General features: G+C 38.2%; 1 protein-coding gene across 1 annotated transcript in view; it reads right to left on the reverse strand.

Moving 5' to 3' along the window:
- LOC139936608 (uncharacterized) overlaps nucleotides 1-17,344 on the reverse strand; it is a 33,472-nt gene that overhangs the window by 11,913 nt on the left and 4,215 nt on the right. Inside the window, exons 2-3 of the mRNA XM_071931450.1 lie at nucleotides 12,868-12,999; nucleotides 8,639-8,713 (exon numbers count right to left, since the gene is read on the reverse strand). Coding sequence (XP_071787551.1) covers nucleotides 8,639-8,713; nucleotides 12,868-12,962 — 170 coding nt within the window. The 5' untranslated portion in view covers nucleotides 12,963-12,999. The remainder of the gene's footprint in view (nucleotides 1-8,638; nucleotides 8,714-12,867; nucleotides 13,000-17,344) is intronic.

Consider the following 17,344-nt stretch of genomic DNA (forward strand, 5'->3'; position numbering starts at 1 on the left):
ATAGCCTTGTACACATTTTCAAGCAAATATTGCAGCAAGTACACAAGGCTATAGCCTTTCACACATTTTCAAGCAAAAAATGCAGCAAGTACACAAGGCTATAGCCTTGTATAATTTTCAAGCAAAAATTGCAGCAAGTATAATTTTCGAGCAAAAATTGCAGCAAGTACACAAGGCTATAGCCTTGTACACATTTTCAAGCAAAAAATGCAGCAAGTACACAAGGCTATAGCCTTGTACACATTTTCAAGGAAAAATTGCAGCAAGTACACATCTTCAAGCAAAAATTGCAGCAAGTACACAAGGCTATAGCCTTGTATAATTTTCAAGCAAATTTTTAAGCAAAAATTGCAGAAAGTGCATAAGGCTATAGCCTTGTATCATTTTCAAGCAAAAAAAGCAGCAAGTATACAAGGCTATAGCCTTGTATAATTTTCAAGCAAAAATTGCAGCAAGTACACAAGCCTTGTACAAATTTTCAAGCAAAAAATGCAGAAAGTACACAAGGCTATAGCCTTGTATAATTTTCAAGCAAAAATTGCAGCAAGTACACAAGGCTATAGCCTTGTATAATTTTCAAGTAAAAATTGCAGCAAGTACACAAGTCTATAGCCTTGTATAATTTTCAAGCAAAAATTGCAGCAAGTACACAAGTCTATAGCCTTGTATAATTTTCAAGCAAATTTTTAAGCAAAAATTGCAGAAAGTGCATAAGGCTATAGCCTTGTATCATTTTCAAGCAAAAAAAGCAGCAAGTATACAAGGCTATAGCCTTGTATAATTTTCAAGCAAAAATTGCAGCAAGTACACAAGCCTTGTACAAATTTTCAAGCAAAAAATGCAGAAAGTACACAAGGCTATAGCCTTGTATAATTTTCAAGCAAATTTTCAAGCAAAAAATGCAGCAAGTACACAAGGCTATAGCCTTGTATAATTTTCAAGCAAACATTGCAGCAAGTACACAAGGCTATAGCCTTGTATAATTTTCAAGCAAAAATTGCAGCAAGTACACAAGGCTATAGCCTTGTATAATTTTCAAGCAAAAACTGCAGCAAGTATAATTTTCAAGCAAAAATTGCAGCAAGTATAATTTTCGAGCAAAAATTGCAGCAAGTACACAAGGCTATAGCCTTGTACACATTTTCAAGCAAAAAATGCAGCAAGTACACAAGGCTATAGCCTTGTACACATTTTCAAGCAAAAATTGCAGCAAGTACACATCTTCAAGCAAAAATTGCAGCAAGTACACAAGGCTATAGCCTTGTATAATTTTCAAGCAAAAATTGCAGCAAGTACACAAGTCTATAGCCTTGTATAATTTTCAAGCAAATTTTTAAGCAAAAATGCAGAAAGTGCATAAGGCTATAGCCTTGTATCATTTTCAAGCAAAAAAGCAGCAAGTATAATTTTCAAGCAAAAATTGCAGCAAGTACACAAGGCTATAGCCTTGTACAAATTTTCAAGCAAAAAATGCAGAAAGTACACAAGGCTATAGCCTTGTATAATTTTCAAGCAAAAATTGCAGCAAGTACACAAGTCTATAGCCTTGTATAACTTTCAAGCAAATTTTCAAGCAAAAATGCAGAAAGTGCATTAGGCTATAGCCTTGTATAATTTTCAAGCAAAAAAAGCAGCAAGTATAATTTTCAAGCAAAAATAGCAGCAAGTACACAAGGCTATAGCCTTGTATAATTTTCAAGCAAAAAAAGCAGCAAGTATAACTTTCAAGCAAAAATTGCAGCAAGTACACAAGGCTTGTACACATTTTCAAGCAAAAACTGCAGCAAGTATGATTTTCAAGCAAAAATTGCAGCAAGTACACAAGGCTATAGCCTTGTACACATTTTCAAGCAAAAAATGCAGCAAGTACACAAGGCTATAGCCTTGTACACATTTTCAAGCAAAAAATGCAGCAAGTACACAAAGCTATAGCCTTGTATAATTTTCAAGCAAAAATTGCAGCAAGTACACAAGGCTATAGCCTTGTATAATTTTCAAGCAAAAATTGCAGCAAGTACACAAGTCTATAGCCTTGTATAATTTTCAAGCAAATTTTTAAGCAAAAATGCAGAAAGTGCATAGGGCTATAGCCTTGTATAATTTTCAAGCAAAAAAAGCAGCAAGTATAATTTTCAAGCAAAAATTGCAGCAAGTACACAAGGCTATAGCCTTGTATAATTTTCAAGCAAAGAAAGCAGCAAGTATAACTTTCAAGCAAAAATTGCAGCAAGTACACAAGGCTATAGCCTTGTACACATTTTCAAGCAAAAAATGCAGCAAGTACACAGGGCTGCAAGCCTTGTACACATTTTCAAGCAAAAATTGCAGCAAGTATAATTTTCAAGCAAAAATTGCAGCAAGTACACAAGGCTATAGCCTTGTACACATTTTCAAGCAAAAATTGCAGCAAGTACACAGGGCTTATAGCCTTATACACATTTTCAAGCATTTTCAAGGCTATATAGCCTTGTACACATTTTTAAGCAAAAATTGCAGCAAGTACACAAGGCTATTTGCTAAATTGCCAGTACAAGGAAGGCAAAATTTGCCAAGGTCACAAGGCTAAAGTGGTTTACACATTTTTAGGCAAAAATTTTAATAATAAAACATTCAATATTATACACGATAAAACACAGTATACTATAATAATCAGTGCAGAACAAAGGCTAACTACTGATTGAAGTGAGATACGCGTTTGAATTAAGTAGAGTAGCTCAGTAGTAGCTAATAAGGACACCAAGCTTGCCATGGGATGGCCCCCATAGACATTATGAAATTACTCAATAAGAATCCAGGGTCATGGGTTGTAGGTTCAACTCCCACCTAATATGCCTTTGGATTTGTATTAATACATGTAAAACATTCAATAATACAGTGTAAAACACTGTCAGTGCAGAACAAAAGCTAACTTTTGATTGAAGTGAGATACGTGTTTGAATTAAGTAGAGTAGAATACATGTAGCTAACAAGGACACCAAGCTTGACATGGGAAGGCCCATACAGACCTTATGAGATGACTCACTACCAACCAGGGTCAAGGGTTGTAGGTTCAACTCCCACCTAATGTGCCTTTGGATTTGTATGAACAAAACATTCAATATAACCAGTGTAAAACACTGTACTTAAATAATAATCAGTGCAGAACAAAAGCTTACTCTTGATTGAAGTGAGATGCATGTTTGAATTAGGTAGAGTAGAATACATGTAGCTAACAAGGACACCAAGCTTGACATGTCGCACTTGTTTTTGTCGTGTTATAATAATAATAATAATAATAATAATAATAATAATATTTATTCGGGCAATCACATTTACAAGCACATATACATACATTAAAAATATTTAAGAAAACAAAGTAAAACAACAGTGGGGTGCCCAGGAGAGCATAAAAGTTAAAAAAATAACTGTCGCTAAAACCCTAAAAATACATTAAGGCAAGAGGGGGCATATAAAAAAGCACAGAAGATAATACAAATCACTAAACAATTTAAAAAGGCAAACAAGCAAAGACATACACAGAAAAACACACCTAAAATGATATACGTAAAGAAAGCAAGTCTATACATCAAAATGGTTTAAGAGCAATACAACAAAATTCCGATGAGGGGACACAAATGAAATGACATTGTAAACAGGCAAGTAACTCTATCTAAGAGCAAAACTGCAGGGGGTGGAAAAATTTGAACAATTATAAAAATAACTAAAAAGCATAGAACATGAAACAAAACAAGGAACAAAAAAGGCAAACGAGCAAAACATGAACTTTAAAAAGCCAGTCTATACATCAAAATGGTTTTTGAGCTTGGATAAAAATTGCTGTAAAGGGGGCACATATGAAATCGTTAACAAGGTCAGTAGGCAAGTTGCTCCAGCCACGAGCAAAACGGCAGGGGATGGAAAATATAAACAAATATTTGGCCAATATGGTATTTACCTGCAAGGTATGCAAAGTGTTTGAACTATGAAGCCTACTTCTCTTACATAGAGCAATGTAATGGTTTACAAGGTGCTGTGGCACAATGCAGCCAGTCAAATCAGGAGCACCAAGGCGAACCCCTTCTCGTTTCGATTTAAAGTATTGGGTTCTTTTACACGCATTACACAACACAAAGGACCATACAAAAGGAGTTCAAAACAAAAGCTTGTGAGATACAATGAGTTTAGGAGACTATAAAAAACAACATGAGAAACAAAGGAAGAGGACAGCATTAAACAATAGGCAGACTGGACTCTCCATTGGTCATAAGACGACCATAAAAGCATTCCTGAAAACCATCTCTCAGGCCTGAAAATTCATCCTTGAAAAAGGGCAAGGCCATTTTCATTTATAAAAGCGCATTTCCATCGTGGGACAGAGCCACAAACTATGGACCACCTCCTGAGATGCCCCCTTCTGGAGCAAGAATGCAGAACTGAAGACCTTGCAGAGAACAATGATATTGCTAGGAGCTGTGTTTAGTTCTGGCTGAAGCACGGCAAATAGTGTGTGGACACGATAAGAAGATTTCCATCAGAAATATTAAAGTCAATGGGACAATTTTGAAGGGTCACCAAGGCCAAGACCAGGGGCAACAAACATGGCTACTTCCATGTGTAATGCCAGGCCTGATCTCTAACCCTAGCTGTCCCAACTCCTTAGGAGTATGCACCACCAGCAGCCAAATTGGCACACAGGTTGCTAACCATTCACATCAACAATCTCTACACTCGCACCAACTCATATACTCCTGGGTGATGAGAAGCAATTATAGTTTCAAGTACCTTGCCTACGAACACAAGTTTCATGACCAGGGGCCAATTTCATAGCGCTGCTAAGCACAAAAATTTGCTTAGCATGACATTTCTCCCTGCAACATGCAACAAATGGAAATTTGGTTGGTAATCCTGTTTTTATCAAGGAAGAAATTTCATGCTAAGCAAACTTTTATGCTTAGCAGCTCTATGAAATTGGGCCCTGGATTCAAACCCAAACTCTGATGACTCGGCTATCAGAACCTGAGTTTGATACTCTCGAGACACACTCAACCTAATTTCCAGCCTGTAATGTCAGCCATGTCAGCACTGAAGGAAAACAAACACATTCACTGTGACATTTGTTTTGCCAAATCACATTGTGCTAATACACCAACAGACATGACGACAGAAAAAACAGATCATAACGATATAAAAATAAAGGGAGACAGAACTTTCCAAGAAGAATTACTCCAGGGACAAAGATCTTATCTTCTTGCAACGAGAAGGAGACTTAAAAGTAAATTATTCACCAGTCAGTCCAGTAAGTAGGTTTCGCGGCTAATGCGAAGTGTTGGCGACTGGCACAAAAGTCAAAGCCAAGAACCTCTAGAAAATGTCAGAATATAGCACAAAAATCACTCCGTGTCTTCCATATCACTCAACAGTGCACTGTTGTTGATCACCAACACCCCTCTTACTGCACAGCAGTAATGCAATGGCATTACATTTAGCGCTAAAAGCAGAGCGTGGTGATTATGATTGGTATTAATGCGAGGAGACTGCAAAAAAAAAAAAACTGTGATGCAGATCAGTGTGAGGTGCTTTGCACAATGCATTGAGCATTTTTTCAGACCATGTGAGATTTACGCCGTGGCAGTGCGATAATTTGTCCAGCTGCGGGCGTCTGATCACAGGCATTAATCTCTGCAACTCTGCATCAACACAGATCAGTGTTAGTTAGCGCCTCTCTGGATAAAGGTTCAGGATTGGTAGAGCTGCCAAATTAGTCACAGACAGTGTTCATGCACCGTGCGATCAATCATTCATGAATTACAAATCTGTGAAAAGTTGGTGTTCAGAACCACAGACAATGAACTCAGATGCTCAGATGTCGCCTCCTGGAGCAGAAATGCAAGGCAGGAGATCTGGCTGAATTCAATAAAATAACAAAAGACTGTGCTCAGTTCTGGCTGAAACACATCATCTCGTTTGTGACTTCGAAAAGAGGGACAGGTAAACGTACGTATCACCAATACACATGTAATCACTTCAAGTTTTTAAACGATTTTCTAAATAGACAATGCATCCTCTGACCTCACTGCAGAACCAATACCAAGATTGACATCACTGCCAACAGTCAGATCACCATCTGAACTCAGAGGTTGCTCAACCAAAACAAAGCTTCAAGGAGACAAACTGGTCAGTCAACAGAGCGTCACCACCGGGGACCCCAGTAGATTGTGTAGAGCCAAGCAATGAACTGACCAGGCTGGACCGGGGACAGCTTAATGGCACAAGTATCTGGTCGGTGGCAGCCTGGCTCACAAGTTTCACCTCCAGTCGAAGCAAACACAAACAGTTTTCAATAGAACGTGGTTTAAATGTACTGTAAGTAGAGGGCACACTGTAGTACAAAAAGTGTGAAAGGTATCATTTAAACCATTTTGATTCTTACATAGTTTGTACAAACTATAATACAAAACAGTTTGCGCCATTGATTCATAGATAACTACTGTGAGGTGCAGATATGTCTATGTTCATTGTTTGGTTTGGGAAATGTAATGCTGGTGTAAAGCAACAGTTATCGATAAAGATACAATAGGAGTCACCTTTGAAAGTTTCAGATGAATACAACAACGCCAACATGTTGAGACAACCTGTCTTGACCCTGCTGGGCCAATCATGAGTCACTGCCACTCATAACATAAGAATACATTCACAAAACATTAGAAAACATTAAACAGCCAATAAAGGATAATCTCAAATATATAGATATTACAGTTTTCTAACAGCTGCTGTCCATCCAGGAAACATAAAAAATATAACGAGTCTCTCACCTCAAGTTAAAACATGGTAAAAATGGGTTTTTCTCCAGAACGCTCTAATCCAAATTTCTGAAAAACGTGGGGTAAAACAAACCCGCCTGACAGGAATCATGACGTCAGTGGCGGCTATTTGGTGTGGAAATGCCAAAGCTGTAGAACTGTGTTCAAAACCAAAAGGGGAAAATCATCACTGGCATCCAGGGTCATTATAATAGATAAGCCGTTTTTGACTCTCGGCTGAAAAAGCCGCGCGGCCGGGTGTAATTTTGACTACAGTTATTTATAACTAAATGCAAATTTGCGATGTCTATTTGGCCATAAAAAGATAACAGTTGACATAATTGAGATCATCTTTTATTGGCTCTTCAAGTATGAAAAGGGGGACACATTTCTTATCACATTAGTGTTGAAACTCATTCTTCATTTCTATTAACAATGATCAAAGCAGACAAAGCCTTTCTCATTTGCAGACAAGTACCATCGTGTTTGCCAAATCCAAAAGGTTCTTCATCTTCAAATATGAAATTTGTACCAACGCAACGACTTTATACTACCAAGACAGAAATATTTCTGACATTTACAAAGACACTTGTTTCCTCCAGGCCGTTAATCTTATCGCTTGTAATTCTTCCCTGTCCTCTGCAAATGTACGCTGTGCAAGTGTAACAGCCTTGCCGAGAGACAAAGCATGGTTGCATATTTGGATCGTGACTGTATCCATCTGAGAAAGGGAAGGGGTCAGACTGGGGGGGGGGGTACCCCTACTGGGATGGGTTTGAAGGAGAGACTCCCACACATGTGATTTTTGACCCAGTACTGCCCTCAGGCCCTGCGGATAGATGTTTTCTTGACGGAGACTCCGGATGACGTAGACGGCTTTTATTCATATAAATGCTAATCACTTTCCTTGTTTTTTTGTATGGAGCACGGAAGTACGCCTACTCAGACAAAATAGACTTGGTGCAGGAAACTTTCCACGATTCACAAATATTTTTCCTGAACGAATGAGAGAGGCACCCCCCCCCCCTCCTTCAGTGATGTGAATGGTTGTACAAATGGTTCCCTAGACTAAGCCAAAAGGACCATGTTTAAAAAATAGAAAAAGTTGGTGTAAAAACAACCTTAAAATCACACTCCAGATTACCAGACCCATAACGCACAGTGGTTTAAAAGTACCTCACCTAACAGTACAGTGTAGTCGGACATAATTGTTATGAATGTTTAAAGGCCAGGTTTAAATTTTGTATTGTCAAAGACCAGTATTCTCACTTGGTGTTTTATGTGCATAAAATAACAAACCTGTAACACTTTGAGCTCAATTGTCATCGAACCAACCAACAGTGAAAGAAAAAACACACTTGTTGCGTATATGTACCTTATAGAATTGTGTGGGTTCAGATGCCTGAGAAAGGCAGCATGCTTGACGTCTTTCTCATATTCAAAGTTTTAGGGTAAACAAAATTACCTCTTTCTCTAAAACTACATTACTATTCCTATTCATCTTGTTTTTTTTATGTTTTTAACGCTTATTGTGCTGTTTGATGCTATCAAATAAAGAAAAAAAAATGTTCAAATTTGAGCTCAGTTGCTCATCGAAGTTGCAAGAATAAAAAGGAAGAAAAACGAGAAAGATGTTTGAGAAAGATACAATGTTTTAGGGTGAAAAATTACCTCTTTCTCTAGAAATTACACTTCCATTCCTATTCATCCTGTTATTGGCGCTTATTGTTCTGTTGGATGTGTAATCAAATAAATAAAAGTACAAAATCCCCTATAATTAAATTTAATTAGTTCTTTTTGCCCCGCTCGCCCCTGTCCCGTCAAAATGTTCCTAGTTACCTAACTATTTCTGAACATACCATGCATAAGATCCTAACGTCTGTGATCTCTCCTTGGCTCTCTTGGCTTCATTCACCAGCTCCTCAACAGCAAGCCTGTCAATTAAGAAAAGACAAATGACGTTTTACAATCTAAGCTTGTTATCAAAGATTGATGAGTTGATTCCACTACAAATAGACCGTGCTAATCTCAAGCTTGATACTTCACGGAGGCAGTGAAGGCGATTGCCTCCAAGCCCAATGGCCATTGCCTTGGTGCCCTTGAAATGCTCCAGTAAAAGTTCACAATTTCCTCATAGCCCTTTAGCAAGGAGAAAATGCCTCAGTGGTGCCCTTACCCTTTCAAAAACGAAGCACATGCCTCAGACACGTTTGATAATTGTCAAAGACAAGCATTCTCACTTGGTTTATCAAAATTTGTGCATAAAATGACAAATCTGTGACAATTTATCTCCATTGGTCATCGAAGTTGCAAGGGAATAATGAAAGAAAGCTTTCAGATGCCTAAAAGGACTTGGCAGGCCTGATTTTAACAATTGAGCGAACAAATACCTCTATCTTAAAAACTATGTTACTTCAGAGGGAGTCCTTTCTCACAATGTTTTATATCATCAACAGTTCTCCATTGCTTGTTACCAGGTAAGTTTTTAGGCTCACAATTATTTTGAGTAATAATAATCAATAGTGTCCAGGCCCTCATTATAGGCAGGGTATACTTTTGGCAAATACTACAAAATTTAATGAGCAAAACAACTACATGGTGAAAAGCACTGGAGTGCTGACATTGATAAGAACGACCCCCCTTTCAAGTAATGTAGTTTTAAAGAAAAGGAGATAATTTTGTCACCAATACAATTTGAGTTGGAGTAAGGCTTCAGGCAAGCCCTCTATCACCTGAGATACAAGGAGGAGTTTTAAATATCAAATAAATGTGATCAGTATGTAAAAGTATCAACTGGCTTGCTAATGATTAGGTCAAACTTTTAAAGACACCGGACACTATTGGTAATTGTCAAAGACCAGTCTTCTCACTTGGTGTATACCAACATGCATAAAATAACAAATCTGTGAAAATTTGGGCTCAATAGTCATTGAAGTTGCGAGATAACGTTGAAGTCACGAGAAGTTGTGTGCTTTCAGATGCTTGATTTCGGGACCTCAAATTCTAAATCTGAGTTCTCAGAGTCAAATTCGTGGAAAAACACTTCTTTCTCGATTACTACTTCACTTCAGAGGGAGCCGTTTCTCACAGTGTTTCATACTATCAACCTCTCCCCATTACTCATTACCAAGTAAGGTTTTATGATAATAATTATTTTAAGTAATTACCAATAGTGTCCACTGCCTTTAAACTGATTCATATACAAAATGGCAGCTCAATAAAGTCTCCACCTCCACATCAATGACATCTTTAAAAGAGTTATGGAAAGTTTGTCACCCACACCGATCACCATGGCAACATCCCTCAGCAGAAATCCATGAAGATTTCATGTCCGGTAAGTGGATACTTTGTTTTCATCCTACATCTTTTTTGTCTTTTTTTTTTTTTTGCTGTATAGTTTTTTTCATCTTTCCTGAGCTCAATAGAGTAATTTTTTAAGTACTGACGGCGCATCGAAGGCACATGAACACAAAGAAGTATTTATCTAGATCTCTTTAAGAGTTCCACCTTTCTGGTACTTGACACGTGCTTTACTTTGTATCCTTCAAACGCAGATGCGAAGATAAAATCAAAGTGCTGCACATCTCAACGTATAGAGAACAATTTCATTGACTACAGTGTAGGTCACTTCTCCAGATGCTCCCATCGCCATTTTATGAAATTCTTCAAGATTTAGAATGGTTGTCACACGTCACGGGCAATTTCGATGGAAAGTGGAACAGCCCTCCACATTGGTCTCCTTCCTACGAAAGAGTACCGACGGGAATTGCATCTTCTAGAATATGAAGACAAGTGTTCACTGAGGCATAAGAAAGCGAGGCATACCGGGTATAAACTTTCAGACGTCCAGGGGTGATTCTACTGCGGTGACTGTGGCCAGATCGTTACAAAAGAACAGGGTATGATCGACTGTGTTTATCCAGGGCAATAATAAACTGAAGGAGTGGAGGTCGAGTGTGAATCTATAGACTGTGCGAGTCTCCCGCGTACTTGAACATGGGTACCTGTTAAAGTGCGCGAGTTTGTTTCCTTCACGCATTAAAGCAAAGTAAGTGGTCCCAAAGTGGTACCAGCGGTTTTCAATTCTTGCGAGACTTGCCCAGTCTATCATGTCTATAGGCAGATAGGTATTGAAATTTCAGAAGCCAATTCGTCAATTGATTGCCTTAAAGCGTAGGCTTGGCACACGGTCAAAAAAGTCCCAGATACTTTAAAACTCGTAATGAAAATGTACTTTTCTCAGCAACAGGCATGAGTGGGAGCAGGATAAACCGTCAACGTATTCATGAAGAGACACTTTAGCCCCAGCAACTTATTTATGTTTGCAGAAAACCACATTTGAAATTAACATTTTTTTGAAATGTTTGTTTTTGACAGTGTTTGCGTATAAAACTTGTTATCAACCATGAATGTGGAACTTTTGAAACATGTTTAAACTCGTTTTTGGGGGGTTTTTTTTATAGCAAATTTAAGCAGTGAGGCATTAACTGTTTAATAACCAATCTGTGAACAATGAACAAAAAGTGTCTCAAGTTCATAAAAACTCAAATTTATCTAAGAACAATTCATACATTGTTTCTCAGATTTCAGAGGGTTGATGTTCGTTCGTGAATACTGTTAAGGGAGAACACTGACTAGTTCAGCTGACGATTAAAACAGTTAGGGACACCCCTGTAAAAAATGATGTGAGTTCTATAAACTGGGAAGAATCTCTCTCTTGAATAATGTGTCATGAGCACACACTGCACTATCAAATTTTTTTTCACAGCCAAAATAGCTATCCCAGTCTGGAAAAAAAAACAACAACAGCACAACCTCTTTTCGCAGTGGCATAAATTTGTTCTCCCCTGTGTAACTCAAGTCCGTTTGAGAAACACAACACCCCGCCCCCCCCCCCCCCCCCACCACTCCTTCACTCAAAAACAAGAACACTTTAGTGCCTGTTGTAGGATCGTGATGATATATTGTACATGTTAAAGTAATACAGAAGACTCTTGAGATAAATGTCTAGAAAACCCTCCACACATCTTTACCGGGAGAGGCTCTCAAGAAATAGGTTTACTTTAGGATACTTCTTTATAAATACAATGTGTGCGATACGTATTGTGTATAGCCCACTTGGAATTTGGCACTTGAAGGATGATGTACTTAGATTTTTGATGTCTGAATGCAGTGACAAACCGTACTTCCTGTTGAACCGCTCGCCAGTAGTACGCTTTTTAAGAACCTTTTACAAATTCCATTGCCCAATTTCCGATGCGCGGTTGAGAAGTTTAGACAGATTTTGGTAAGATGTTGATATAGGTTATTTTGAGATTCTCAAAAAGCCTCGTTCACACTTCATGACATTCCGAGGAAATTGAACTGCAAACTCTCAAGGACTACTGGAGAGAAAAAAAAACTGTTTCCTGTGAAAGTATGAACACTAGTGAACACTTCTACATCGCCTAACTTCCTTCAGTGAAAAAGTTTTGTTTGCTACCTCACTAGTAGGGCCTTTCTAGACAATCAACCAATCAATCAAACTGAAAAAACACTTCACACTGGTCCCAGCGCCTCATCCAAAGGTGTTGGGACGCAAGCTTTATCCAAACAAATTTTACCACTCCCCCTGATCGAATGACCCTTGATTTCCTCTTCCTTGATTCCCTCTTCCTCTTCATGAAAGATTCAACTATCAATAATGATGTAGCTCTGTTGTGTAAATTTATTCCATTGCAAATCATTAGTTGTCCTTCATTCGACCACAACTTATATCTTACTTTGGTTTAAACAATATTTTTATTATCCATGGGGCCTCATCTTGTGTGTACATGACGAGATTGTGTTTTCGCAGCTGTAAACAATAATTGTTTCAGTCTTTGACCAGTGGTTAACCAACAGAGAATTCAACAAAAAAAGTTGTTGGTCACGACCACGAAAACCCTATTAACACCCTCCCCCCTGAACAATTGTACCCATCATGCAACACTAAATCATGAATAAGAGTCAGCCCATCCTAGCGGTCCTGAACAAGACCAGTGGGGCCGAGCAAAAAACATCACACAGGCTTCAAATAGTTCCACCGTATATTATTTTCACATCCCACCTTTCAAGCTCCTCCTGTTGACTTGTCACTTCACATATCGTCGAGTCAACAACCACCGGTTGTGTTGCGTCAGCCATGGTCACCTCCAGCGCCATGTCACCTCAGGGGCGTAACCTACGATCATCCCAGCATCTGCACAGAGCAGAAAATCAAGACGCAGAAATTTGAGTGCTTAGAAAGACAAAGGTGTCAAGTGAGTGTGAGGTTTGTAAACAGCAATGGGATGACCTGTAGAGACCATTAAACATGTTAAAGGCAGTGGACACTATTGGTAATTGTCAAAGACCAGTCTTCTCAGTTGATGTATCTCAACATGCATAAAATAACAAACCTCTGAAAATTTGAGCTCAATCGGTCGTCGAATTTGCGAGATAATAATGAAAGAAAAAAACACCCTTGTCACACGAAGTTGTGTGCATTTAGATGGTTGATTTCGAGACCTCAAGTTCTAAATCTGAGGTCTCGAAATCAAATTCGTGGAAAATTACTTCTTTCTCGAAAACTATGGCACTTCAGAGGGAGCTGTTTCTCACAATGTTTTATACCATCAACCTCTCCCCATTACTCGTAATCAAGTAAGGTTTTATGATCATAATTATTTTGAGTAATTACCAATAGTGTCCACTGCCTTTAAAGGGTCTTGGTACTTTTTGTAGGACACAAAACACAATGTCCACAGATTTACATTAAACTTACACAGTTTGAAGACAATGATGGTAGAAGGCTTCCCTTAAAATATTACTTACTGAGGTGCTGTAGTTTTTAAGAAATGAGTAAAACAGTCACAAAAATAATTTGTGTCTCTAACTAGGTGAAATTATATTAGCATTCAGTAACATTTATTTCAATGCTGCAATTTCATTACAAAAAAAGCACAATAAGTTGAAATTACCCAAGTAACACAGTAACATGAGATAATAAATATATTTGGTGCACAATGAATCAATAATAATCGGCAGAATGACAACATTTAGGAGTAAGGTGAAGCAGAACGCTTTTGTACCATAACCTATGGACAAAAAAACATAAAACCACGGAACCGTGACAGGACAAAGGACAAAGGACAAAGGAAGCGGACAAGACAATGAGCATGTAAAACATGTTTACGTGACACTGGTTTACTATTTTCTCAAAAACTAAACCACCTCAGCTAGTAATATATTAAGATGAGCTTTCTACTATCATTATCTTTAAACATGTTAAACGGTGTAAGTTTAATGTAAATCTGTGGGATTGTTTTTCTGTACAAAAACCTTTAATTATAATCTGATGCAAAGGTAAGCATGATATTGTGCGTCAGCGGTTATGACAGGGTGACCTGATGACTATAGAGCTGTAAACACTGATGCTCTGTTTCTCAATTTACCATCTTCAGACGTTTGAACGCCCTTAAAAGGTTATTTGGTATGTTTTGGCTGATTGTGGTTTGTACTATGGTGGTGTACTCAGGACTTGCATCTGAACAAATAGACCTACATGTAGTAGATTCTGACCATCAATGGTTGAGAACTTTTATTCCTTGAGTTATTTAACGAGACCAGAACAATTCTATATCTTCAAGTATGTCAATTGCGGACATTTTTGCCGACACTTGAAGACGCTTAGGTTTCAAACTTCATTTATAATGAGAGTCTCTACAATTGAGAATCTTTTTTTAGCAATTTATTCCCTTATATATGCAGATGTGTGATAAGCACAGTTAACTTTCCATGTACAAATGTACTTGTAGGGCATGTAACAAATGTCGTTTGAAAAAGTAATTTAATAATACAATAAATAGTTTTCTACGCAGGCAACAAACTTGCATTCAGTTTTACACAGATTTTCAATTAATATCAAAGGCCTACACTTTCAGCACAAACCACTTTTTATTAACTCTACTGTATGACAAGCTTCCGCAGCTAAACATCTGAAACAATCTATTTCCCAGAATGACAACTTGCATAAAATGCGGCATATGTACAATATAGGTTGTTCACTACAATAACAGTGGTGAGGCAACGTACATTTGAGAGTCATTAGTTGGTTCACTGCGCAGGCCTGAAACTATGAACAGGCTATTGAATTGAAACCATCAAATCAATTGCCGCTAGCTTTTGCCTTGATGTCCTTTCGAATTACCCATAAACTAAGAGATTATCCAACGGAGGAAGCGTCCTTTGCGGTCGTGCAAACACCACAGCCCTGTCAAACATGACATTCCCGCCCTGCAATATTTGCACTACACACTACGAAGCGCATAGTCCCCACCTGCGGCCTTTTACTTTGACGTCAGTCAAGATTGAACTACGACAAGATTACATTCATCTGGCAGGCAGGGTTGCATTTTAGAGCTCACATCCCCACTGGCAGTTGTGAGTGTCTTGTATAATGGGTCAACGGAACAACAACATTGACGTAAATTACCTATGAAATCAAACTTTGAAGGTTTAAAGGTACAGAATGTATCCTACTCTGATGAGGATTTTTTTGAATGGGAAAGAAATAATATCCTTTAAGAAAAAAATATTATCTTGAAAATAAAAAATAAACCTCTTCTTACAGTTTTCCTTGTTTTGAGGTTGACACTTCATCATTAAACTGACGAACAACATTTTCTGTGATGAGATGGTTACAACCAGGGCAATTTTGTTAGGGCGACAGCCGACACTGACGGGGTGTGAGTTAAATCGTTACTACGTAGGGCTATTTTGTTAGGTAGGACAGCTGACATTGTCTGGGTTTGAGATCGTTTTTTTGTGAGATACTTTGGTAGCGGCGACAGCCGACATTCTTTGTTTGTTAGATCGTTATTTCCCAGGGCAAATTTGTTGGGAGCGGCGTCCAACATTTTCTGGGGCAATATTATTACTATCAGGGTAACATTGTTATTACCCATTGGGCAATTTTGTTAAGGGCAGCAGCCGGCATTGTCTTGCCCTGAGGAAGGTTACTACCTAGGGCAACTTTGTCTGGGGTGAAAGTGAAGTTCATTGAGAAGTCACCTCGATCCACTCAGCAAAAGTACATTAAAGTCCTCTTCAAACTGTCTCCTTTCTATTCCACGACAGTAAAACAAATAGCGAGACAAGTTCTCAATCGTGAACAATCTTCACTTGAAGTAATACACACAGTGTTACCAGCAACCAAATATAAATTGATACCTCATGATGCCATGCCTCCAAACCAACCCGCGTTCTGAACACAAGGCATAGTATGCACGTACCTTTAAACAAAGAATTCATAGTCATCATCGTATCTGTGTTTCTAAGTAAAAGACCCTCTCATAGTAGTCTGAAGCCCAATCGAAGTCCCACCCCCACAACTTGATTTACAACGGAGAGGAATTGAGAGGAAGCAAACATGAGACGCCCTCAAGTGAAGGTCACAGGAACTTGTCTCCTCTCTCCCTGCAGATTAGCATCTCCTCTCATGCAGCGCACTACAAAACCTTCCTGGCAGGTATATTGTTACATACTTTAGGAATTTTAAAATTGGTAATTTGAGCGTTGATGTATTCCACTGATGGTCATTTTTACACAAACATCAAAGATCATAATGATTGTTTTTTATTTGGGCGATCTCTTGTTACATCCCTAACTGACTTTGAAATGAGTAACCCAAAGAGATGAATGTTTTATTTGACTATAAAAGTCCCACAGCTTCATGTACTTCATGGGCAATTGCCTCCATGCCCCTGGTCATTGCCTAATGTCAAAAACATACAGGCCTGAATCATTGTTAGTTATTCGCGAGATCTCTTGTTCTTTTGTTACATCCCTGACTGACTTTGTAATGGGTAACCCAAATAGATGAATGTTTGGTTGTAAGAGTCGTGACGACAGAAAGTCACAATGAACCTCATCATTATTTTGCATACATGTAGGCCTATACACAATGTTTGCAGTTTTGAGTTATGTAATCGTGCATGCGTTTATATAAAGAGATAGGAAATTTCAGTAATTTGGTCAATATGAATTTAGATTCAAAGTGACAGTTTGAAATCCTCAAACATCCTGTTAAAAAGAAATCAAAGCAAATATATGCCGACAGGTGACAAATTGCAAACTGGATTTTTTAACACACAATCAAAACAGTCCTTCCAAGCTTTCAAAACTATACCTACAGACCATAAACAAGAGATGGCCCATCATGCCAACCAACCATTGCAGACTGCCTCCACTCCCTTCGCTGACAACAGTCCCTCAGTAACGAACAAAGTACACTTGCACTTAAAAAATATACAAAGTTGTTATCATTGGTTGTAACATGAAGGCATGTACCTTCATACAAAGTGTTTTTTAAAACAACACTGCATAGTTTCTGTTTGGTACTTAGTCCACATTAGCCAAAATTATACAGCCATGGCACAGTGTATGAGGCCATCAACATTACAGAAGAGCAGGAATTATGGAAGTACAGAAGCGTAACATATGCAATAAGTTGAACGGTCTTTTGACAGTAATCATTCCCTGTGATATTTGATACTATTTATCAG

This window comes from Asterias amurensis, chromosome 4 (genome assembly GCF_032118995.1).
Source record: "Asterias amurensis chromosome 4, ASM3211899v1".
Classification (NCBI taxonomy): domain Eukaryota; kingdom Metazoa; phylum Echinodermata; class Asteroidea; order Forcipulatida; family Asteriidae; genus Asterias; species Asterias amurensis.